This window comes from Condylostylus longicornis, unplaced genomic scaffold (genome assembly GCF_029603195.1).
Source record: "Condylostylus longicornis isolate FDR11 unplaced genomic scaffold, ASM2960319v2 ptg000075l, whole genome shotgun sequence".
Lineage (NCBI taxonomy): Eukaryota > Metazoa > Arthropoda > Insecta > Diptera > Dolichopodidae > Condylostylus > Condylostylus longicornis.
Window position 1 is genome coordinate 1,912,027 of NW_026578043.1, and position 24,973 is coordinate 1,936,999.

A 24,973-nucleotide genomic window follows, 5' to 3' on the forward strand; every position below is an offset into this window, starting at 1 on the left:
GATTTATTATAGCAAATACTAGAACCCGATTTAAATTGAATATGATCGTGGTACTGGTTCGAGTACCTGCTATATAACTTCAAAATTTATTTGACTGTATTTCATAAATTATAAGATTTAGTGTATTGAAATTTGGCACTAAATTCGTTAAAAATTTTTGAGATGCCATGAAAATTTGTTATAACTGCCATACAGCATTCCAAAATTATTTGGTCATATATCTTAGAAAATAATTAAGGGTATATATATAGTTTTGAAAATTTTCACAAGTAATTGTATTGTTAGGATTTGATAAAAGCCGTTGAGATTTCTCAAATGCTTGTGATACCTTCCATATACAAAACTTCATAATTTGTTTATCATAGCTCAGAAACTATTCAATCTACAAAACTGAAATTTTGAAAAGAAGAATTTAGTGATATTGCCCTCATTTTCAATAAAATCCTTTAGATTATATAGGTTTATATTGTAGCTATATTGTAGCTATAGGTTTATATTGTAGGTTTATATATGTATGAAATGGCACTAGACATATAAAAAGTAAGTGATTGTATGAAATTGTAGATCAATATTATCTGCGACAATTTAAAATTTTTTATTTGCACGAGTATCACAGAGTTGACACGGTAAACTGTATCTATTATCTTTATTAAAATTTTTTAAAACTTTCGTTACTGCGTTATGTAACATTGAGGTATACTTGACGCTTTAGAAGAGTTTAAGAAATATATAGTAACAATCAGTATAATTTCTTGGAATTTCTCTATTTCAGGTTCGACTTCTAATATAGGAAAAAAATTGTAGCAAAGCAGTGTTTTTGAAATGAAATAATTGCATATTAAAAATTTATAACTTTAAATTAATAAAATTATAATATCAACAAAAAAATAATAAAAAATTAATAAGCAGGATGATAATACCTCCAACTATGATATAAAAACATGCAAGACATGCAATTGCTTTAATAAGAATTTAAAATTTATTTTACAATTTCAGACTCTTAGTAAATAAATTTCTTTTCAATTCAAAATTCATTTTATATTTAAAACCATATTTGATGGAACGATTAAATTTTCAATTACTAGGAATCATCAATTTTCAAAATATTTTTCAAAAATTGTGAAAAATTACAATTATTTCATACTCCTATCACTTGGAAACGGATTCGTACTTAAAATTCTGTTCGAAACTCAAAAATTAAATTATGTCAATTTTTATTACTTTTACATTATTTTTGATTATTTTTTATTTTTCTCTTTTAATTTCACTTCTTTTTTAATAAATTTATTAAAATTATTATTTTAATAATAAATGAATAAATAGTACGTACATTGAACTCAAAAATTAAATATTTATCGTACATCTATTTTAAATAATTATTCTTTCCTTTAATATTTTTAAAATATTAAACGGAAATTGAAAGATTATTAAGTTTTGTCACGTAAAACGTACCAACCATCTACTCATTTGAAAAGAAAAATTAAAATTATTAAAATATTTTTCAATCAATTAAATGCACTACGTTATTTTGTAAAAGTTGCTAGTATAAAATTGCAGGTAATGCACACAAATTGTAATTCAGAAATGCAATTCATATATGTTTCAATTAAGGAGAATTTTAAGAAAATTTAAAATAGAGTTCAAGCTAAATTCATAAAGAACGTGTTCATATATTTGAGTTTGCTTGAATTCAAATAATTAAGTCAAGTAATTAATTTAATTTTTATTTTTTTTATTACATTACGTGATTCAAGTTGCTAATGCTCATTAGGAGGGTGGGTCTCGAGCGTATGTTGTAGAGCATGCCCTGTACTCAGAAGGGGGCGCATAATATATCCTTATACGTGGTCGCGGTGAACTCTGGCCCCCGTTGTACAAATCTACCACCTACAATTTTGCATGATATATTTGAATCGCTTATATTCCAAAAATTTTTTTAACATCACCTACATAACATAAAGAATGTATGTAAAGAAAAAAATTATTGAATTAACGTAGAAAACAAATATAGAGAAAACTATTGGCTTTTAGGTTTTAGGCCTAGATTGGAATCCTATATGAAAGTATGGCTTGCAGCTATATGGGGTTGTGACAAGCAAAGACACATCAAACAAACACAAACTTTCTAGAATAATGTTCTTTGTAATATGGTGGATACCCGCTGGTATATAGACAATGATGATATTCATAGAGATCTGGGTGTCCCCCAAATAAAGGAGGCGCGTTTGGAACAGCATGTGAATATTGAAGCCTTTCGACTCATAGGGGAGAGGGTTTTAAACAAAAAAACTGAAGCGAATGAGACCTCTCGATTTACCCTAAAATGCTTTGACAGCACTTCCATGCCTTTCTTCACAAAATGTAGACACAAAAACACGATAGAGCAAAACTAATGGTTAGTTAGTTTGACTAGTTTGAAGAGTTTATAACCGTCCAGGTGCGTTTTTGGTTGAATTAAAGTCTCCCACTGTTGAAATGTCTGAGGATAATTTGTGGTCTGTCGTCTTTCGATTATAAAACAGAAACAGAATGATTTATAAAAAATTTTTAAATTACAGATTGACATTTGATCAATTTTAATCTTAATGTAAATATAAGCATCAATAATCATCAACTAAATGAAAACCAATTGACCTTAAATTTAATTAAATCGAGCTTAAAATGATCCGCGAACGGAACCTGATTTAGTATGTAAAAAAATTACTTTAAACACTAAACTCAGATTCCATTCCTCTGAACTGCTTCTTTTTCCATCTCAAAGAACAGATTATAGGATAATTGAATTCGTTTGCAGGATGTAGGATTAAAAACAAGTTTGTTACTTAAGAAACTACTATTTATTTCTCGTAATAAAAATGTGCGATTATTTTTTTTTGTTTTATTTCAGTCAAAGTGAAAAATAAATAAAAATTTCTCTTATTTATTGTGCACATTTTATTTTTTTAATTTTCTTAAGATTACACACAAATTATTTTAATCTTTAAAATTTAATACTATGGGGTAACGGGATCACGACAATTACAACAATACGAGTAAAATTCATTTTGTTCCCTTACATCTTACTATAAAGAGTTGTTGGATAGGAAGAACTCACAAAAATTCATTTAGATGTGACAAATGACTTCAAATTATGTAAGATTGTTTTAGTTGTACTGTCTCAGTTAAAATACATTATTAGATCTTATTGACATATTCATGCAAATTAAACCAGTTTTTAAAAAAATCACAAATTTTGAGTTGAATTCAATGCAAATTCCAATTGTTTTTCAACATCCTTAATATATTTTTCAGGAAGATTTGATTCTTTTAGTGCTTTTAATTTTGTATCAATAACCATACGAACGTTTCTATCACGTTCATCTTGTTTTTGTTGCCATACTTTAAATTCATTTTTAGCTTTTCTTTCTTTTTCTAAACGTTCCATTTTTTTCTGGCTCATTTGTTGAATAATATCTTCTCTATATTTTTCTTTCATTTTAGAACGTTGCTCTTCAATTTCTTTTAGTTTTGCCTCTTCTTCTTTAAGTTTTTGCACTGTATTTCTAAAGTCTTCCTCATTTCTGGCTATTGTTAATGCTTGATGTCGTTTCTAAAAAGTCAACAAAAAAATTATTATTATTTAATCAAACTTTTGGTTAATCTTTAACTTTAAAGATCTTATAGATTTTAATTAACCTTTTCTATGATTTGCTCTTCTCTGCATTTTGCAAAAATTTTCTCAAATTCTTTTCTTTTCATTATTTTTTCTTTCTCTTTCTGTCGATATTCACGTTCTTTATTTTCTTGATCTCGACGAAGGGCTACCTCTTCTTGATTGCTTTTCACCAAAAGTAGCTTTTGTTGTATTTCAAATAATTTTTGCTTCTTTTGATCAACTGCTTCTCTTGCTATTTTACGTTCCAGTTCAATTTTTCGTTGACGTTCTTCTCTTAAATTAACTAGAAGTAAAATTATATTTGGAATACCTATTAATTATAGATTAAAGTGAAAACTCACTATATTGACGAATTTTCACTTCATCGCTTTTCTCTTGTTCAAATTTCAATTGTTTAAACATTTTAAAAGTTTCGCAAACTTTGTCCAATTCTTCACGTAATTTTTCACGTTTTTCTTTCTTAATTTTTTTCTCAATTTTGTCTTCAAGTGATATTTTTCCAAAGACTTTTGATTGAACTCTCTGTTCATCTTGCATTCGTTGAACTTCTAATAGCCGAAGACTTTCTTTCAATTCAAGTTGTTTCTACATAAAATATAAGAAATTTAAGAAAAGAATGGACCACCTAATTTAAGAACATATTAAAGATAAATTTACTTTTATTTCATCAGCATAAATTTGTCTATTAATTTTAGCTTGATCTGCTTTTTTCTCATCCTCTTCAACATATTTCTTATCGGTTTCAAGCATTTGATTTTCTAATTTTATTTCTTCTTTTCTTATTTCTTTGGCGATCTCATTTTTTTCTTGCATTTGAGCTTCTCGCACAACGCTACATTTGGCATTTAATATTATTCTATTGGCTTTTCTGACTTCTTCCTCTTGTTCTTGCTTATATAAGAACACTCTATCTAAAACCTTAGCTTTTTCCATCTCGTCATATTCTTTCTTTTTATCTTTATTCTTCTCTTTCACGTCCTGTATTTTTTGTTTTTCCTCATCGATTTTTCTTAAAAGTTCTTTTCTACTATCAGATTCACTTTTGGCACGTTTAGCATATTCTTCTCGTCTTGAAAAATATAAAAACAAGAAATCAAAAGAAAAGCATTTATATACATGTATACATATGTTTGTGTATGTATAAATTATTTAACTTTGTTAATGAGGTTCCACTTTATTTATGTTTGTCCATAGGTATACTGACCTACGATTTTCTTCAATTTTTTCTTCGATATTTAGAAATCTTGATGCTTCTTTAATTCTTTCAATTTCTTTTTTTGGAAAGAGAACAGGATTGACCTTTAACCGTACAGATGTAATCGTAGGAGCCCGTTCATTGCCAATTCCTGTTACTCGTAAATAATCATCGAATTTTATTCCATCTGAACCATCTAAGTTATCAATTTTCCCTCTTTCTATACGTTTACAATGTTCCTGTAATCTGAAATTTTTTAATTTTTATTGAAATAGGTCAATAAAATTAAAATAATAATGTTTATATATGAAGCTACATAACCACATACAATTTTATGTTTTTTCCATGTTCAGCCGCATTCTTATGATGATAATGTGCAGTTTTGGCTCGAGTTGATTTTGTTGAAGAAATCGGTGGATATTTATTTTGTGCAGAGTTAACTTTAGCTGAATGGCATGGCATTTCATTAAATTAATTATAATTTTTTTTTTAAAACAAAAACTGAATTAAATTCAATTTGAAATTCCTCAAGAAATTTAATTTGTATTTATTTATTGATCAAACATTTGGATAGATAATAAAATACAACATACAACAAAAATAACAATGGTGAATTTTTAGAATTGAGTTAATTCAATAGATGGCGCTAAAAATTGTTTCAATATTTTTTAGGAGTTGAATATAAAAATATTTTTTTACTTAGTACTAAAAATTTAGTAACTTGTATAACGTTACTCAAATATCTCACTAGAGTACTCTGTAAGTCATTCGAAAAATATTAATTTCCTATTCCAACATAGTAATGAAAAATTCGAAATACATAATACCAGTTTTGTATATTTGATTCAATGATTTGGTTCTGTAAACAAATTTTATTTACATTCAGTGAATTAAGTCCATTATAAAATTGGTGGAAATGTATTTACATTCACACCATTTTTCCTAAAATTTAAAATGTATCAATTATTTAGTTTTCCAAAATTACCACCAGTTTATTGTCAAAATCAAATTACTTTTTAAATTTTTAGACCATAGTTTTATTTAATGGGTTGTCATTATTTGTCAAAACAAAAATTTATTGTTCAGAATGCTGCCAGTTTAGGAAAAATATTTATAATGGGAAAAATGCCAAATTAAGATTGTGAAAAATATTTGTTTAGATTTTTAATGAATAACATAGAAAATTATTTTATAAATTTTAAAAGTCATGTTGCAAAATTATTATTGGATTCTAATAATAAAAATGGAAAAATAATATTTTTAAAGGAAACTATGCTTAGAAAGACTTAAAGTATAATAAGAATTATAATATAGTGATTTTTTTTCGTCTATTATGCTCAGTTCTGATTACCATCGATCAGACAAACAGAAAAAATTTATTGTTAATAGTTTGCAAAATTCAGAATTTTCATTACAATCGCAAAATAATACACAGCATTCCAATTTAATACAATATCAGGATCAGTCGAACTCTTCAAATTTTTCATTTCAACAACAAAATAATACAACGAGTCAGATAAAAGACGATAATATTAAAATATATGGGAATCCGCCAATTGTTTCACAAAAGCTTGGTCAAAAATTATTGTTTACTGCTGATTTTGAAATAAATGATGTACCCTTAAATATTAGGAATATATTAACAAAGGTAATTAATTTTTACTTATTTTTCATCAATAAATTGTTTCTTTGTTTCAACTAAAAATTCAATTTAAAAATTATTAAATTTTTTGTCTTATCAATGTTTAGTTTGAATATACGTATATTATGTGTAATTAACTGAGACTTTTGTCAAATTTATGCGGATATAAATATAAATATGTTATAAATTATAGATACATACAATAACACATTATAGATTGATGATGGCAGTTGCTTTAATATTAACTTCTAAAGTAAAACCTACCTAGGTTGTAGCTAAGTACAAAATAAGAAATAATGAAAGTCGTAGAGTGGAATGTAATTTTAATCCTAGTGCTACCTATCTAAAGCAGTTTCCAAATTGTAAAAAAATGAATTGGTTAATTGTTACCTACCTATCTACCTTTATTCTATCTATTAGATTAGGTACCTTATCCGCCTAAGCTTTTAATTGTGTCTGTAATATTTAACTTCCTAATTTTAAGACGTTGTAGGTACCTATCTACTTAATTAAAAAAATGTAATTTTTTTAATAAATTTTTCAATAAATTAAAGTTTACTCATAAAGTCTTAATATTGCAATTGCTTAAAGTATAAATGAAGTAGGTAATTACCCTTCTCTTTAAATACATTAATTTATTTACATATGCAGGCGTTAAATATTAAGAATCTTATTTTCTATACATCTAGCCATTATGTTCCTACGTATTTATGCTATCATGAATATATACGTATATCTGTAATTATAAGAGCCATGGAAATTAAAGAAATTATGTGTACATATATGTATGTATAGACATACATGTATATTATATGCATATAATTATTATTTTATGAAATCTCGCCAAAAATATATTAATTTATTGAAATTGTGGTGTGAAATAATTACAATCAGTTGGCATATTTCACTGAAAGAATTGAATCAATCTGTAATGTTTTCTCTTATTTTATTTTTTATATTTTGTAACCTATTGCAGTTTTTCTTTGCATGTAAGTTATTACACATTAGATTCAGTTTTTTGTATAATAAATTTTATATTTCTTTTTTCAATTATGAAAACATTTATTTTTAATAAAATACATATATACATATAAATATATATATATTAATGCATAAATTATATACATATGCCTTTCTGATATTTTTAATTTCAATTACGAAAATTTTCTTATATTTTAAGGGCCAAATACAGGATGAAATTGGAAATTTCTCAGGCACATCAATTTCAACTCGAGGAAGATATATTTCACCAACGGAAAAGTGTCGTGACGAAAACATATCGAAATCGGATGCGACAGTTAATATTGGAATACAACAGCAAACAAGATCATTATATCTATTTATTCAGGGAACATCTCAACATTCTGTCGCGTGTAAGAATTATTTAAGTGATTCTAGAAAAAAAAAAAACAAAAAAATAAAACTAATTAAATTAATAACAAAATAAATTAAATATCAAATTGAGTGTAAATAACAAATGTTCATAATATAAAATTAATGCCAATGGACGTTATAAATTTTTCGAATATTTTTGTATGAAAATTTATTCATGCAATTATTATTTTAATTATTAAATTGTTGTGTTAATTTTACAAAGTTTTTTTTTTGAAATTTTTGGTATTATGTAGGTATATGAGTTAATTTTAAAAATTTTAATTGTTTTTAACATTAAACACCTCATGTACATAATATATACATGCATACACAATTGATAATAAGCGTTTTAATTTGAAATAATGTTTACATTTTGGTCAATAATTCATAAAAATTTTTGAAATAAAAATATTAATAAAAACATGAAGCATGAATGAAAATTAATTTAAATTTTTGGCAAATTTTTATATATGTAAAATACATAAATAAATGCATGCCTATTTCATAATAAATTATAATTTCTGTAAATATATTTTGAGAGTGTTTGGGCTCTTTTCGTTTTTTCATAGAAAAAAAAAACAAATAAAAAATAATGTAAAAGAAAAATAATACATTTTTGTTCCAAAGACAGTTTTATATATACTTACCATTTTGTAAACATGCAAATAATTTACATACCCATATTTACATATACATATAACAATTTCATCAAAATTTTTATATTTAAAAAACGCATGAAGTCAAAAAACTCATTTACGCAAGTTACATGCTTGACCAAATTTCTTTTCTTCTAAACATGAAAATAACCGCAATTAACAGAAAATATTATTTTTTATAAAGAGTTTTGATGCTTTCACAAATAATATTTTAACGCAATTAATAAAATAAAAGAGGCCTTCTAAAGAATTTTTTTTTTTGGTTCTTGTTTCCAAAATAAAGAAAATATCAAAAATATTGGCATTCCTCCAAATTTTTATTATAATAATATCTTGTTTTGTTGATTTGAAAATTTGTAAAAGTGACATGTTGAACAATTAAAATTACACAAAATGCTGTTTGTCATGGTCTCTATTCTCTAAAGATGTGACTTCAAGTTTAAGAAGATTTTGAATATTTTATACCTAATAAAGTCAAATTAAATGAAATTTTTCTTCAATTCTATTTTTAATGGCTAGTTGAAAAATTTCAATTATTTATATTCTAATTTTTGTGGAACTTTTATTAAATCAGTATTCTTATCAGTATCTACAATATTATTAGTCATTTAACGATTTAGTGTTTTTTTTTTACATTTTTATTTACAGTTATTAATTAAAGAAAAAATCTTAATATTTTATTTTATATTTTCTTTATAAATTGCAGGTGCAGTAAGAAAAATAAACGAAATAATTCATAATAATTCTAACCGAATGAATAAGTTCAGCAATAACAACATAATACAACAACCATCTCAGGGTTTTTCCTCGATGCAAAATAACACGATGGCGCCTGTACCAAACATACTTACAAATATAAACTTAAATCAACAATCACAACAGCAACAGCAAGTTCAAACAATACAAGCAATACAAGAACAACAAATAGCGGCACCTTTTTTTGAAAAAATTATAATTGGATTAGAACATGCTCCTCCAGCTTTTAATTTGCGTGAGCAAATAATTGGAAGCGGTGGTGCCAATCTTGCTTATATACAAAATGAAACCGGGGCAATCACTCAATTGCGCGGGCGTGGTTCCTTTAATATAGATCCCAATTTAGGTGTAGAATCTCCGGAACCACTTCATATTTATTTGGAGCACCAACGTCTTGATGGTCTACAAGCTGCTAAACAATTGACCAAAAATTTAATTGAAACTTTACAAAGTGAACTTGCGCATTTTCAACAAATAAATGGTTTACCCGTAAATCCGGGTCCCGTTGCAAACGGCACTATATCGAATTCAATTCCACCACAACAACAGCAAACACAGCTTATCTGCGGTCAGTCTAATATTACACAAAGATTACCACCCCATCCACCAATATTAGCAGTTCCACCCCCTACATTAATTCAGCAAACACATGTTGAGCAACCAAATCAAACAGCCATTTTACACCAAAATTTTATGCAGCAAAATCAACCGCCACCACCTCCAACTTTGGGTGCTCCGCCACAAACCGTTCAATCCCAACCAACTATTATACATCAACAAATCATTCCACAAACAGTTCCCTTTCAATTGCAGCAAAACAACATGGTCCTTCAACAACACCCCCAGCAAACTACTGTTCTCCAACCTCCTCCAGGAACAACAATCACAAATATACCACCACCAGGGATATCTATACCATTAAAGCCAGGTCAATTAATTCAAGTTCAACAACCACCACCTCAATTGCCACAACTTAATCAACCACCTCCAAATGTCCAGTTACAATCAGCAGCGTCTGGGACTCAGATAGTGTTAAATCATCCACAAAATTATCAATATCAATATATTCAACAACAAATACCACAAACAGGGGAAGTTCATATGACTGGTAACTAATGAGTTAAAATTTTTTTCTTAGTTCTTTCAAAATAAAGATGTTTTTTAGGAAATCAACAAATGTCAATTCAACCGGTTCAACCCATATATCAATCAGCACAACAGCAAATTCAAGTTCAACCCACTGTAATAGCAACAGGGAATACTTCTCAATTACAGCATACTTTTGACCAGCAGCAGATACGTCAAGCTCCCCCCCAATTCCACACGCAGATGAATGGAACAGCAGGACAGCCGCAATATATTGTACAGGGTAACACTGCTTATGTGGTGCCTCAACAACAGACAACTATTATTCATCATCCTGCGATCGCTACACATCCAGGGCAAAATCCACAAAATATTATTTTCCAACAACCTCATCAAATTCAACAAATTCCAGTTCAACAACCGATATCAATCCAAAATGTGCCACCACCATCTGTTATTGCACAATCAAATGGTCAATTTCAACAGCATATCCAACAGCAGCAACAAAGAATAATACAACAATCACATCAAAATCAACAGCGGCAAGTGCAACAACAGCAACAAGTACAGCAACAACAGTTAGCTGAGCAACAACAAAATTCGCAAAATACCCAGGAATTAGGAGTCCAATGCCAGACAGATATAAAAGAAGAAATAAAATGTGAGGAAAATGGACCTTCATCACCCTTATCCCAAAAAACACCTGAAGAGAATAAGTCGGACGATGCTCAATCGAATGATGAATTAAATACCGAAATAACAAGTCAAACAACAACATCTACCACAAATTCTACGTCTATGATTCCGACTTCCATTCAACAAAATATTTCTTTAAATTCAATTAGTGCCATTAATATACCAACTAGCAGTCAATTATCAAACACACAGGGATCAATTACTCAACATTCGCATCCACAAACTTCAACTCAAGTTCAACATTTGGTTGGTAATGCGTTAATAGCATCAACCCCAGCAATAGTAACTTCAACAGCGAATCAAGTATTAGCTACACAAATACCTGTCTCAATGCAGCAGATGACACAAAGTATAAAAATCTACATTATTTTTACTTTCATTCATTATATTTACTTTTACATTCATTCTTTTTATTTTTAACAATTGCAGGTGGCCAACACTTTGTCGTAAGTGCTGCTCCACAAAATTTTCAAAATATGCAACAACCACTACAAGTTCAATCAATAATGCAACCTGGAATGATTTCAAATGTAACTGGAACTACTCAAACCATTCAACAAGCTATCCAACAAATTCAACATCCAAATGGTATTATTCAAAACGTGCATATTTCTAATGCTCCCTCCGGTCATTCAGGAACAACAATGAATATCAATGCTAGTAATCAACAAGCAGTTTCATTGCAGTTGCAATCTCAACCAGTTCAAGTACAATTACAATCTGTAAACCAAATACATAATATCGATCAATCAAATGCATCAGTTCAAATTGGTTCACAAATACATATTCCCCAACAACAACAACAGTTCATAATACAAAATCAAAATATACAACAACAGCAAGTTGGAAGTATAATGAATATTCAACAACAGCAGCAACAATCACAACAAACTTCCCAGACTTTGCTTACACAATTTCAACAACCACAATATAAACACATTCCTGTAAGTTATACAAATTTAGAATTAATTTCTATTATATTTTAAAATATTAATGGAATTGTTAATTATTTAAGTTGTCTGATCAACATGTACGAATGATTGGCCATAAAAGAAAATTTAACGACGACGAGATCGGCCCACCTAATCATCAACCCCGTATGGGAATAGGGTAAGAGCTTTAAGTTTAGGTTTAGTTATTCTACATTTCAATAAATTTTTTTAAATAAATTACTTTAAGAATATTAGAATTATATTTTAATATCATACATCAATATTAAAATTTAGTTTTAATATGTATATGAAATCTTGAAAAAAATATTGTTTAGTTTTTAGCGTGATTACCAATGATAATTACATTAATTTATTCAAAAAAGCTTTAAAAGAAAAAAATAGGATTTATGATTGCTGTCAAAAATTTAAATAAAATCATTCTTTTCACCCTTTTATATTTAATTTAATTTTTAAAATTCGTTGCATTTGTTTTTATCAATGAAATATTAATTTTTAATATTTGTTTTATGGTTCGCGAATGGACAGTAAAGTTTTACTGTAAAAATTAAAAATTGAACAAGTTTATTAAATTTTTGACAGCAGATTTTAGGCTAAATGGATCTTTAGTTTTTCTTCCAAATTTTAATTAAATTTCATAATTTTTTCATTATTTTTAATAAAACATATATGATCATTATTTTGCTATTAAACGATACTTTTGGTTACAAAATTATTCTAAAAATAATTTTTATTAAGTATTATTTTACGTACATACTTTTTAACTTCGATAAAAACATAACATTAAAACTTTCTTAAAATTAATATATAATTTAAATTAATCGCCTCTAAATATTTCGAAATGTTTCGTTGTTTCCGTTCATTAAATTAGTGGAGTACAATAATTGTATTTGGTCTAATTTTTTTCCATAAGATATTAAAATAAAATATTTTGACACTTGAAATATAATTTTATAACATTTATTAAAAACACCAAGACATTTCAATATATTTCGAGCAATTAACTCAAATTTTTGAAGACACATGCCTTTTAAAAAATTGAAAATATTACGAATTACATTTTTAATTCTTAATATTTGTAGGGAACGGCATGTAAAGTGAACTTTTTCGTTTATTAATAAAAACGTTATCTAATGATACCAAAGTATCATTATTTCAATGGTACATGAATTGTTTTTTTTTTATTTTAAAATAATCGATTACTTTAATGAAATAATTTTTCATACAATTTAATTTTGTAAATTATATTTACAAAATTAATTTTGAACTTTTGAGTTAGACAGTTCATATATGTATGTATGTATTTTTTTGAAAAACTTAAGGGAAAATATTATTTTTAAAGAGTAGATAATTAAAAAATATATTTTATGTATTGTAAATAGCAAAGTTTCTATGAGACTTGTCAAAAAAACATTTTTTTATTAAATTAAAAGAACTAATAAACATTAATTAAATAAAATAATACATAGTCAACAAATACGAATGCCTGTTTCTATGATAAATATGGGATCTCAACATCATCAGCAACCACCACCGCCACCACCTATAACAATGCCACAACCTGTTCAGAATTCGAATAATAATGATCAAAGTGGTGGGAATAAAAATAATGTTACAGGTATATAAAACTCAAAGTTATGAAATGAATAAAATAATTTAGTAATTAAAAATAAACAGTAATATGAATAATTTTTAAAATAGCTTCCTAGATGCTCTAAGGATGCAAATTTACCAGGATTCAATACCTCTATTAAATAATTATATTTTTTTTATTTTTTTATCATTTTACGTTATTTATATAATAGAAATAAGTTATAAACTTAGTTGTACAGATTTAAAACTTTTTTAAAGTAAAAAAAAAAAGAAATCACCAAATTTGATTTTTTGTTGAAAAATATTTATTTATAGTTGAAATAGTTGAACTTATTAATTTAATATAATTTATAGTAATTTTATCCGGATAAAATAATGTGTGTATTTAAATAAGTAAAATTGAGTATGCATGGTCTTAATATATTTATTTGCAAAATTTGTTTTCTCATTTTTGAGTGTGAATTTTAATGATGTTACCCAGTCTATTGAAAACTATAGTAACTATTCTTCTATCATTTCAAAAATTGAAACCAAAGAATAGTTACTATGATCTTACGTTGTTTTACTAAATGCAACTTGTTCATATTTACTTACTTTCATATAAAAATACTGACTGATTTCTGTGTCAAAAGCGTTTAGATCTATGACGAGATGGCATTTATCAAAAATCACAAATTTCGTGTTAAGTAATTACAACAATAAAATAAGTAGCCTCAAAAATAGTTTTTTTTTTATTTTCATCACACGCTTTTTATTAAATTCTCAATCAAATTAGTAATTTGATGAATGCCAGTTCGTAATAAGCCGTACTGACATTAAATCCAGGGTCTTAATAAAATAATCTAGATTTAACAAATCCTTACATGATTACTAACAACTTGTTAACTTATATATTTTCGTCATTTAAGAGCTCTATTAATTATAATTAATTTGAAAATGAAATAAAATTTTTAATATATGTACATATTTTATATATTTTTAATACATATATAAAAAAATATGGTAGTTTTTTATCAAAAAAAAATAAAAAATAATATTTATAAAAGAAAACTGTTAATTTAAATATATGTACATATGTATTTTAGTTAAGCGAAAATAACAGTTTTTAATTTACAGCAAACCATTGGACTCTCTTTGATGCTGAGACAAGATTTATTTTGAACATATTTTAATAAATTTTAAAAACTCATATTAAAAATAAATATATTTAGTTTAAATTAACATTTGTGTGATATAAAATTAAAATAATTAGCAATTATTTTTTATAATAGATGAAATGAATAATCAAAAATCTCAAACTGATGTGGTACAACAGCAACAACAACAGCAGCATGCTCAACAACGTCCGAATTTTTATCATGAAACTTTTGATATGAATGGACCACCACCAAGACCTTTACAAAGACAAATGATTCCTGGAGCCATGCAACAACATAATGGTCCAAGACTACAAAGATTTCATCCAATGATGTCAAATAGTGGCCCCGGAAATTTCCAAATGAGATCAAATTTTAGACAAATGCCCCCAGAAATTATGGGTAATCAAGGTCATCAAATGAGTGGAATGCATTCAATGCAAAGAATGAATTTTAATAATAATTCTACTGGTTTAGGTTCTCAACAGCAGCAGCAACAACAACAGCAGTCGCAGCAATATCGTAATGATTGCCAACCAAATATGAACGGCGGAAATTATGGACCTAATCCCCGTTTTAGGGGACAATGGTAAACAAAAAAATAAATTTTGTCATTTTATTTTAGTCTCTTTCTATAATTTCTAATTATTTTATTGCCTGAAACTGAAAAATTAAACATTTAATAGCAACAGTATGGCATAGAATTAATATTTTTAATTTAGCTTGAACTCAATTAATTAAGTAATTTAAGAAATTGATTTGAAATTAGTTAAAAAAAATATTTCAATAGACTTGAAATTTATTTAAAATATATTTTAAATTATACTTATTACTAAGTAGATGTTAAGAATAAAAAAAGGGTATAAAAATATAATTGATATGCTTATAGAAAGAATATTAGCATTAGGATTAAAATTACCCAATTTTGAGTGTTGATTGAAAAAATTTTATAGTACGCATACATATACAATAACTTTTATAAAATGTATTTATCATTATTATATATGTACAAACATATATTATTAAATTCATTATATGTGTATAAAATATAATATTACTTAACCACATTGAATGTCCATTAATTTTTTACATATTTAAAAAGGGTTAAAAAAAGTATTTTTTTTTAAACGATTGATTTTTAGATTGATAGTTCATATTGCATGTATTTATGAAAATTCGAATAAATTAAAATAAAAGAATTAAAAAAGTCAATAAGAAGCACTAACTGAGCTGTGAATGAATATAAAAAGAATAATAAAATTAATATAATTCATAATTTTAATTTATGAAAAATATTTTGAAAATTGCATCTATGTAAGCCTGTTAAACAATATTAACATAAGGCAAAACTGCATACATTAATTTTTATCAATAACAATGCTTCCGCGATCTAATATGTATTAAATTTCTTTAAAAAAATAGTTTTTATATATATGGATATTAATATTTTACTGATGTTTATTATTATCAAAATTGTATATTGTCAGGAATATTTTCAATGTAAATTATAAAATATCTTGTTGCTAAATAGTGGTTAACATTTATAAATTTTATTATCAATTGTTTGATAAAAATTTATATATTAATTTTATTTAATTGCATATTTCTTTACATGTGCTGCTTTTACTTGTACATTTTGACAAATTTTGAATTAATAATGTATGATTTTTTTCTTGTATGAATACTTAAATTCTAAGTCATTTTTTTTTTAATTTAATATATTATGTATGTATGTGTATTTATTTATGTAACACGAAAATATTTTTTATATTATTGATAAGAATTCTAATATGGAAAAATAATATTCAAATATTTTGTTCTTCCATAATTAAATTGATTAAATCAAATTTAAGTTCTTTACACATAAGTATATGCTCAAAAATGAATTTCAGGAAATAAATCGAAAAATAATTTTTTTTTATAATTAAATACTTACTTATAAGTGATTTTAATAGTTTTATTTTTTTTTATAATAAAATTCTTACCTGTAAGTGCATATTTATATTAACTTTTCATTCTGTTTTTCTTTTTTCAAAACTGTAGAAAATTATCATAATTGCATAATTAACTCAAAATCAATTAAGATAAACATACGTTTAATTCGATTAAAGCGAAAATTTTTGAATTTTTTATAGTATAAAAAAATAAAAAAGACTTGATCAGTATTTTAATGTACACTAAATTGATTTCTAATTTCACACCATTCAATACATTTAAAATATGTAAAAATTATATTATCTTATTTAAAAGCGATATTATATAAAAATATACTTAACATTGATTGAAATTAAAGAATAAAATCTAATTTGAGGAAATTTTAAATGAAAAATAAAACTGATTTTTCAAAGATATAGTAAGAAATAGTTCCAAAGATTAATAGAAACTTTGTAACTCTATTTTATATATTTGATGAAATAAGAGAAATTAAGTATAGGTTATGTTTAATTGAATAATGAAAACTATTGCGAGACTAAATTTATTTGTAACTTATTTTTTATATTTTTTTATTTTTTACATTTTTATTTTCTTTTTTCTGGATCAAAATAGTGTATAACAGATATATTTTAAATATATTTTAAATAATTGAATACCAAAATAATAAAAAAAAAAAAAACAGTGAATTTTTGGCATTATCAAAGATTCGACGCCATTATCTAGTTAGTAAAAAATTTAAAATATTAATAAATTTAGATTGAAAAATATGCTTAACAGGAGTTTTATTTGTTTGTTATCTTTCTTTTCAAACACTAAAGTAGTTAAATTTATTTCAATAATTTGCAGCACACTAAAATCAAAATTATTCAATTTGTGTAACACCTTACAATATTTTACGCAAATAAAAAACTCAATTAAAAAAATTAAAAAACGATGTTCTTCGTTAACGGTAGCAAAATTGAATACATGACGAAGATTATACACGACGGTTCACACAAATATTTTTTGTACGGCTCAATTTATTCCATACAGCGTATAGTTTTATAATTTACCTTACCCAAAAATTCCTATTCGCCCAAAATTTCATTTACTTCACACATCATAATAAGTGCCTACTTGAAAAACTATTCTATATTTTGACACATAGGTACTTTATATAATAATATATATGTTAGAAAATGGACATAATTGAAAAATATATAAACCATTTATTTTATAATTTGACCTAAAATGAAATTTCAAAAGTTTTGACTAATTTTGATAAAATTATATAAAAAAGAAGTGCATAATAAAACAATCACTTGATTTTTGATGGGCTTTATTTGTTCCATTTCAACTTGAAATACTATATTTAGTTTTTTAATTATTTTTATGAGAAACTTATGACTAATTATTTAATGTTTAATGGGAAAAAAAGGAAATTTCACTTTACAATTTAAGTTTATTTCCGAATGTTATTATCTTAATAAAATATTTACGTAATATTAAAGATATTAAATTAAAAATAATTTATAAAACGATTTCTTCAAAATCTAGATAATTTTCCCAAAATAAGTAAAATATTAAGATCATCAAGTTTTGCTTTCCTTTTTTTATTTATTTATATTTTATATTTGTATATATTTTTTAGTTTATAATTTAAAAAACCCACAAATTAAAACAACTAATCACAAAAATTGAATGAGTTAAAATGAACAAGGAAAGAAATGTTTAATAACCTTGAATAATTATGTTTTTTATTACTTAATTTTTGAAATATACATATGGTATATGTATATTTTTTTCTTTAATTTATATTTGGTTTAATATGAAGATTAAAAATCACCTGATTTTGTCCACTGCTAGCAGAATATTATACTTAAGGTATTCTTTTTGCTGCTATTGTATGGTGACATTTTGAAGTAAAGACACGTTTTATTATATTATGGGTATTTTAGTTATAAATTCATAGTTGTGTAGTTGAAGAAATATTAGGATACAATAATTATGTATGTTGACTTTAATTAAATGTTTGTTACCTCAATTACAATCGCATATATTCTTTTATTTAAATTTTGGAACATCAAAATCCATAAATAGATGAAATTCCCAATTTCTGAAAAATTTATTAAGATTATTAGAAAATTTGTAGTAATATAAAATTCCCTAAATTAAAAATTTTAGACATTGACAAGAAGTTTTATTTAAGATTTATATACTTGATATATGTATGTATAAAAAAAATATTTGTTTTATGATAAACCGCATAAACAAGATCATCTTTAAATAATTTTAAAGGTTTTTAAAGAAAAGGTTTAAATGATTTCAAGTCGAAGAAATTAAATTTTATGTTATAAAAAAGCAAAATTTGATTTATCTATGACATTAATTGAAAATTTTACTGATTAATTACACAAGATTATTTAACAAAAATTGCTTTTTTTTTGTTTATTTTAAATTTTATAAAAATTGTAATAAGGGTTAAGGCCAACATTAATGTATGTATAAAAAACATTTACATTATATTTGTATATTAAAAAGAAAAAAAAACAATTATAAAAATGCTTTAAAAAATTTATGTGTATACTGTCAATAAGGAAAAAAACAAATAGAAAATTTAAACTTACAAATATTATTACGATCTAATTTCAATTTGTAAAATTTTAAAGTAATTAAACAACTTTTACTAAAATCAAAGGGGAATAGATTTGTTTACGCAAATGAATAATATAAATATTTTGTTAAATCTTTAATGACCTCAGAATCTGTTTAAGTTATTTACAAATAAATTTAATAGAGAAACGTTTATCGCATTATTTTTGATTTCCATATAATCCTTCTGGGTTGCAGTTCTTTCAAACCTATTCATTTATCGTACTACAAACAAAATTAAATCTCCATAATTTTATGTGTTTGTCTATTTTAAATATTTTTTATTAAATTAATTTTTCGCAGTAATTTTTAATCTAATATTTATTTGCTTCTTTTTTTCTTTTTTATGAAATTAGTTCGAATTATATTCGTACAGTATTGTTGTTTTTAAAAATAAAGATAATGCAAGGATATTGAAGTTAGAAATACAAGGTTAAAAAAACTGTGAATGAATTAAAATAACTTATTACTAGATTGGTATATCGTAATTACTGAAATCTAACAAAAATTTGGTATATAATAAAACTTGGTTTATCATATAACAAAATAGGGGAGGAAAAAAAAAAGAACAGTAATAATACCTATGTTAAAACCTAAGTCCATTGCAATATTTTATATAATTATTATTAAATATACAAATACATAATATTTAGTATTTCTTTATTCAGCATAAGTAATTGCTTTTATTTTGTATTTTTGGAATGAATTTAAATTGTAGAAATTACCTTTGTAAATACCAAAATGATCTTATGTCTCACATAGTTCCAAAATAAAACCAATAAAAAAATCATTTCCTAAAAGGCAACGGACCGGAAAACCGGACATCTAATTTTGGTCATTGACGTAGCGATTTCTATTAAAATTGTTTTAGAAAAATTTGTTTTTTTTTTTTTTGTGTTTGTTGTTTTTTTTTTTTTGGATTACAATTACCTCTATAGATGTAGTTTTTGTAGCTTTTTCATTAGCATTTGTAGTGTTTTTTTTTAAAATGATCGAATAAATCGAACGGTTCACTCGTATTTTGGGTTTTTTTTTTAAAATAAACTATTTTATGAGTCCATAATTTACAAAATAAAAATTGAAATTAATTTGTTTGGTTTTTATAAGTTTTGTACAAAAAAAAAAGTACCTCTTTGAAGTATGACGTTTTTTTTCGATCGGATATTGAGTTTTAGTTGAACAAATTTCCTCAATAATCAAATCTTATGTTATTGAAATTAAATGAATTGAATTTTTGATTAAAAGAAAACTACAAAATATTGTTTTGGTATACCTTTAATTATTTTTTGTCTTTTGAAGCTCTGCCATTGTTTATTTTTACTTGCATCAACGCATTAAACAATTTTATAATAGATATAAATACGTATATAAAAAAATTGTCAAGCATTTAATTTACCGATTATTTAATTTGTCAGTATAAAATACTTTGAGAGCGTTTAAATTAATGAAGTAACAAATATAAGTAAAACGTATAAAGTGTTTTAGAATCATTTTGAAAGTTTAAATGCTATATAAATTATATTCAATATATATTCGATACATTTTAATAAAGGTTACAAAAAAGAAATTAGTCATAACACGAAAACTGCATTAAAAATAATGCTCCCCATTGATGATGTAAAATATTTTCCCAAGTTAAAATACTTATTTAAATAAATTTAAACGTACATGTTAATGTTATTTAAAACCGTGCCATATAGCATTATAAATATGTGTGTTCATACAAAATATATTTATTTATACTGACATTCCATAGTATCTATTATAAAATAGTTATTTTTTTTTTCACTAACCTGAGAATTGAAACTCAAAATTAAAAAAATATTCGAATACCTTTATAATCTGCATATATTATAGCACGTAAATATGTACTTGGTAAATATCATGGAGCCAAGTGAAAACCCGATGAAATTTTTGGGATGTGATTCAATAATATCTCAGACCATTATTTACTTTAGGTTTTTTTTTAATTTATTATAATGTTGTATTTAAAGAAAAATATTTTCAATTAAATCACACAAATGAAAAATTTGAAACTCACCTTTTATTATTCTTTTTTAGACTATATTTTTTTATTGGATACCTCTATTGAATTCCAAAATTTTAAGTAAAAAATATATGAAAGAAATTTATCTTCTACCGGAACTTCTGCTTCTAGAACGAGATTTTTTCCAAGAAGTTCTGTCACCTAATCAAAAAAAAAAAAGACAAGATAGTTGAAAATAATTTGCATTCACAAGAAATTCTATAAACTTACGTCTGGATCTTTCCCTGTCAGGACTTCGACGTCGTTCTGCCTTAGGTTTGTCGGGACTTCTTCTATGATAACGATCCCTAATTAAGAATAAATTACTCATATTACATCAAATATTTACACTAAAGAAATGTCTCTATACTAACCTACGATCGTCTTTTACATGACGTTCGACCTCATCGTCCCGACTAAAAAAATTGAAATACATAAATTTAATACATTAATTTCTTAAAAATAAGTAAAGTTTAAAATTTTTAAAGTTCTAATTAATTAGAAATATTATTTGAATAACATATTCTAATATACCTTCGCCTCCTCCTCTCACGAGATCTATCACGACCCTTATCACTTCTGTGACTGTGGCTTCTTCCCGCACGTATGGAGCGCTCTTCCTCTCTTTTTTTCTCATCATCTTCTCTTTCTTTTCTTCTCATTTCATGGAATTCTTCCACTGCAGCTCTAACTTTTGAGTACCCCAAGTGCTGTTTACCCATTAAATGATCTTCTATCCGTTGTTGGGCGTCACCAACTATTAAAAAAGCTCCACAAACTTCACACACTTCCATTTGTTTCTCTTGTGTACCATTGGCGTCGGGAATCCAATTTGGAATCGCAGCTTTTACTGCAGCAGCATCAGGTCCAGATGAAGGAGAGCCATTATCATGTTGAGATAACAACACTTTCTTTTCTTCTTTCAGTTGTTCACATAATGCTGTCAGACCCTGTAATAAAGTTATATTAGTCCAAATTATATTTCTATTTTCCTTCGTACTTGAGCCTGATCAACATCTCCGCGTAAACCGGCTTCTTCAGCCTCTGTTAGTAATTTCTTAATTCTAGCATTTAAGTTATTCAATTGCTCTTGATATTTTGACACATATATCGTTGGATTTGAACCTTCCCCCTTATTCATTAGCAAAAGTCTTTGTCTTCCTTTTTGAATTTTTCTGTCAACTTCATTTATCATGTTATTGCAAAAACGTATGAAATCATCTTCAAATTGTCTTTTACGAGATCCTCGTTTTGCCTCGAGAAATAAATTTTTAGCCTCATCGTCATGAATTTTTGGACAAGGACCTAAATCAGCTCGCGTGTTTACAAATAAATCATGAGGACAAAACTTTACCATATAATATTGGCAGAACTAAAAATCATTTACATATACTTAAAAATAATTTCTAAGAAAAATTTACAAAAAAAAGTAAAAACTTACATCAGGATCGTCCCAATGAATTTTCCTTGGTTTATCGGTCGGATCGGCGTTGCGATTCCTTCCCATTAATTCATCCAACATTTGCCTTGCAGCGTCCACCATTTTAAAATTTTACAGCTTACAAAATTAAAATTTTAAATTTTCAGGCATCAAGTATTTTAATATTTTAGCAAAAAATTTATATCCTGTAAGTATGTATCAATAATCTTCTTGCCTCCAAAATTTTTTTACAAACTCAGCATTTTTTCAGAACAAGAACTGAAATGCCAAAATTGAAAATCAATTCTTGAATCATTCGAATCAAATTAAATGTCAAAATGACAACATCGTTTTAAAAATCGGCATGTCATTAGGGTTGAGATGTTGGCATTTTTAATGCTAAATTTGGCATAAACACATATCAATATTATAATATTAAAAATTAATGACAGACACGAATGTAACATTCAAATTTTGTTGTTACAAGTTTTTTATAACAAAATTTTGAAAACCAAATTGTAAACGTATTTTCTTCTAACTTTTTTTGGATCCATCAAATAATTCAATTTTGAAAACTTCAAATTGAAAAAATGATAGATATATTTTTGTGACTAAATTTTGCTCTGACGGACAAAGTTGTTATTGTGAATTACAATATTAGGCTATAAAACATAGTGTTGTGAATTGACTTCATAATATTAAGTTTAATATTTTTATATTGGTGGCACACAAAGAGAATATCATAACAAATATCAAACTGTTAGGTATAAAATTTTTTTGTTTGACAAACTAACCAAATTCAAATGAAAACTAATAGTAGCGACATCTACCACTCAGATATTTTAATACAAAAATATTTTTCAAAAGAAATTTTATCAGTTATAATGTAAAATTTTTATGCTTTTATTAATCAGAACGAAGTGAACAAAAATTAATTCAAAAGAATTATTATTTGCAAGGTACAATGCATATTATGTACCATGCGACACATGCAATACGTACTTAACTTTTGATAAAAATAATTAATTTTGCGGAGAACAATTTATAAATACTTGGATATAATATTAAAAATTACATATAAATCGTATTGAATATATACAAAAAAAATATCTTAAATTACTTTTATTTACTTTACAATGTTCACCAGCGATATGTAATCGAAGAGTGTTTTAATTATACATGCATGAATATGATTATAAGTCTCTTATATCTTTATTTTTTTTGTCGGATTTTTTTGAAATACTCGTTGAAAATTTTGAGTGAAATTTATTATTCTTGTATTCCTATAAAATTTGATTTATTTATGTTTTTTATGCCAATACTACCCTATTTTCTATATAGTCTATAATAACTTTAACTATTATTTCCTTTTTTTGACAAAATATCAATTAACATATTATGACTACATTATAAATATTTGTTAATTATAGCATTCCGAATGATATTCGCATAAAAGTAGTATAATGTCTACAGATTATTTTCAACCTTATTGATTTTAACTTTAATATATATTTCCAATTAATGTACATATGTATGTGTAATGGTATTTGAATTTTCGTTATTTTTCACTTACTTATATACTTATCATTATTCTTATATACAATTTGTCTATTTTTTATGCAATATATTTATATAGATATATAGACAAATGAATTTTTAATTTAAAAATATAATAACCAAATATTTATATATATGTATATATATATATAAAAATGTTTAAATATTCTATATTATTTCGGTTTGCAAATAAATTTTGTAATACACCATTTGAAGTTAATATTGTAGAAGAAAGAAAGGTTCATTTGAGTTCAATTTCAATTTTTTTTTTTTTTGTAAAATGAATGGAGACAATTATTTCTTGAATAACAAAAATATTTTTTTTTGCATTCAGTAAAATAGCGTAGGTTTAGTTATTTTAAATAAACTACTACTGTACATGACCATTAAATATAAATTACATTTTTTCTTTGTATATAATGCTGAATAGTCATAAATTGAATATATACATATTAAAATTTTTCGGAATTTAATGATTTATTCTTAAATAAATTGTACAATTGGTGTAGGTTTTTTTTGAAATTCAATGACATTTGTCATGAGCATATGTATGTGAGTATGCAAACCACAATAATATGTTCATCAAAATAAACGTATAAATATATAGTACATACATCCATATACTTATATTGGTTAAGTTAAGTACACATAACATCCCAATTAAT

The 24,973-nt window shown here is 25.1% G+C and overlaps 3 protein-coding genes across 11 annotated transcripts; 1 reads left to right on the forward strand and 2 right to left on the reverse strand.

Moving 5' to 3' along the window:
• Positions 1–3,223: 3,223 nt before the first annotated feature.
• LOC129612567 (cilia- and flagella-associated protein 45-like) lies at positions 3,224–5,312 on the reverse strand. The gene is made up of 6 exons (XM_055526236.1): positions 5,179–5,312; positions 4,860–5,096; positions 4,313–4,724; positions 3,997–4,240; positions 3,676–3,938; positions 3,224–3,589 (listed from the first exon to the last, which is right to left on the reverse strand). Exons 1-6 carry the CDS (start codon positions 5,310–5,312, stop codon positions 3,224–3,226), a joined length of 1,656 nt encoding a protein of 551 aa, XP_055382211.1.
• A 746-nt stretch (positions 5,313–6,058) lies between these two features.
• On the forward strand, positions 6,059–16,861 carry LOC129612618 (putative uncharacterized protein DDB_G0271606). Of its 2 annotated transcripts, XM_055526311.1 has the most exons (8): positions 6,062–6,498; positions 7,673–7,865; positions 9,229–10,386; positions 10,444–11,409; positions 11,490–12,004; positions 12,076–12,170; positions 13,480–13,628; positions 14,875–16,861. In XM_055526311.1, the coding sequence occupies exons 1-8, from the start codon at positions 6,184–6,186 to the stop codon at positions 15,330–15,332; spliced, it is 3,849 nt and encodes a 1,282-aa protein (XP_055382286.1). In that variant the 5' UTR covers positions 6,062–6,183; the 3' UTR covers positions 15,333–16,861. The 2 variants fall into 2 exon arrangements, with proteins under 2 accessions (XP_055382287.1, XP_055382286.1); XM_055526312.1 differs by lacking the exon at positions 13,480–13,628 and having other exon boundaries at positions 6,059–6,498; positions 14,875–15,009.
• Positions 16,862–18,110: 1,249 nt separating this feature from the next.
• On the reverse strand, positions 18,111–23,055 carry LOC129612555 (luc7-like protein 3). Of its 8 annotated transcripts, none has more exons than XR_008697260.1 (8): positions 22,773–23,055; positions 22,332–22,703; positions 21,866–22,281; positions 21,706–21,747; positions 21,563–21,639; positions 21,347–21,493; positions 18,693–18,769; positions 18,111–18,552 (listed from the first exon to the last, which is right to left on the reverse strand). XR_008697260.1 is itself a non-coding variant. In XM_055526221.1 (6 exons), the coding sequence occupies exons 1-6, from the start codon at positions 22,872–22,874 to the stop codon at positions 21,435–21,437; spliced, it is 1,068 nt and encodes a 355-aa protein (XP_055382196.1). In that variant the 5' UTR covers positions 22,875–23,055; the 3' UTR covers positions 20,058–21,434. The 8 variants fall into 8 exon arrangements, 1 of the variants encoding a protein (XP_055382196.1); XR_008697258.1 differs by lacking the exons at positions 18,111–18,552; positions 18,693–18,769 and adding exons at positions 20,058–20,349; positions 20,435–20,507 and having other exon boundaries at positions 20,579–21,493; XR_008697259.1 differs by having other exon boundaries at positions 18,111–18,769.
• Positions 23,056–24,973: the final 1,918 nt, after the last annotated feature.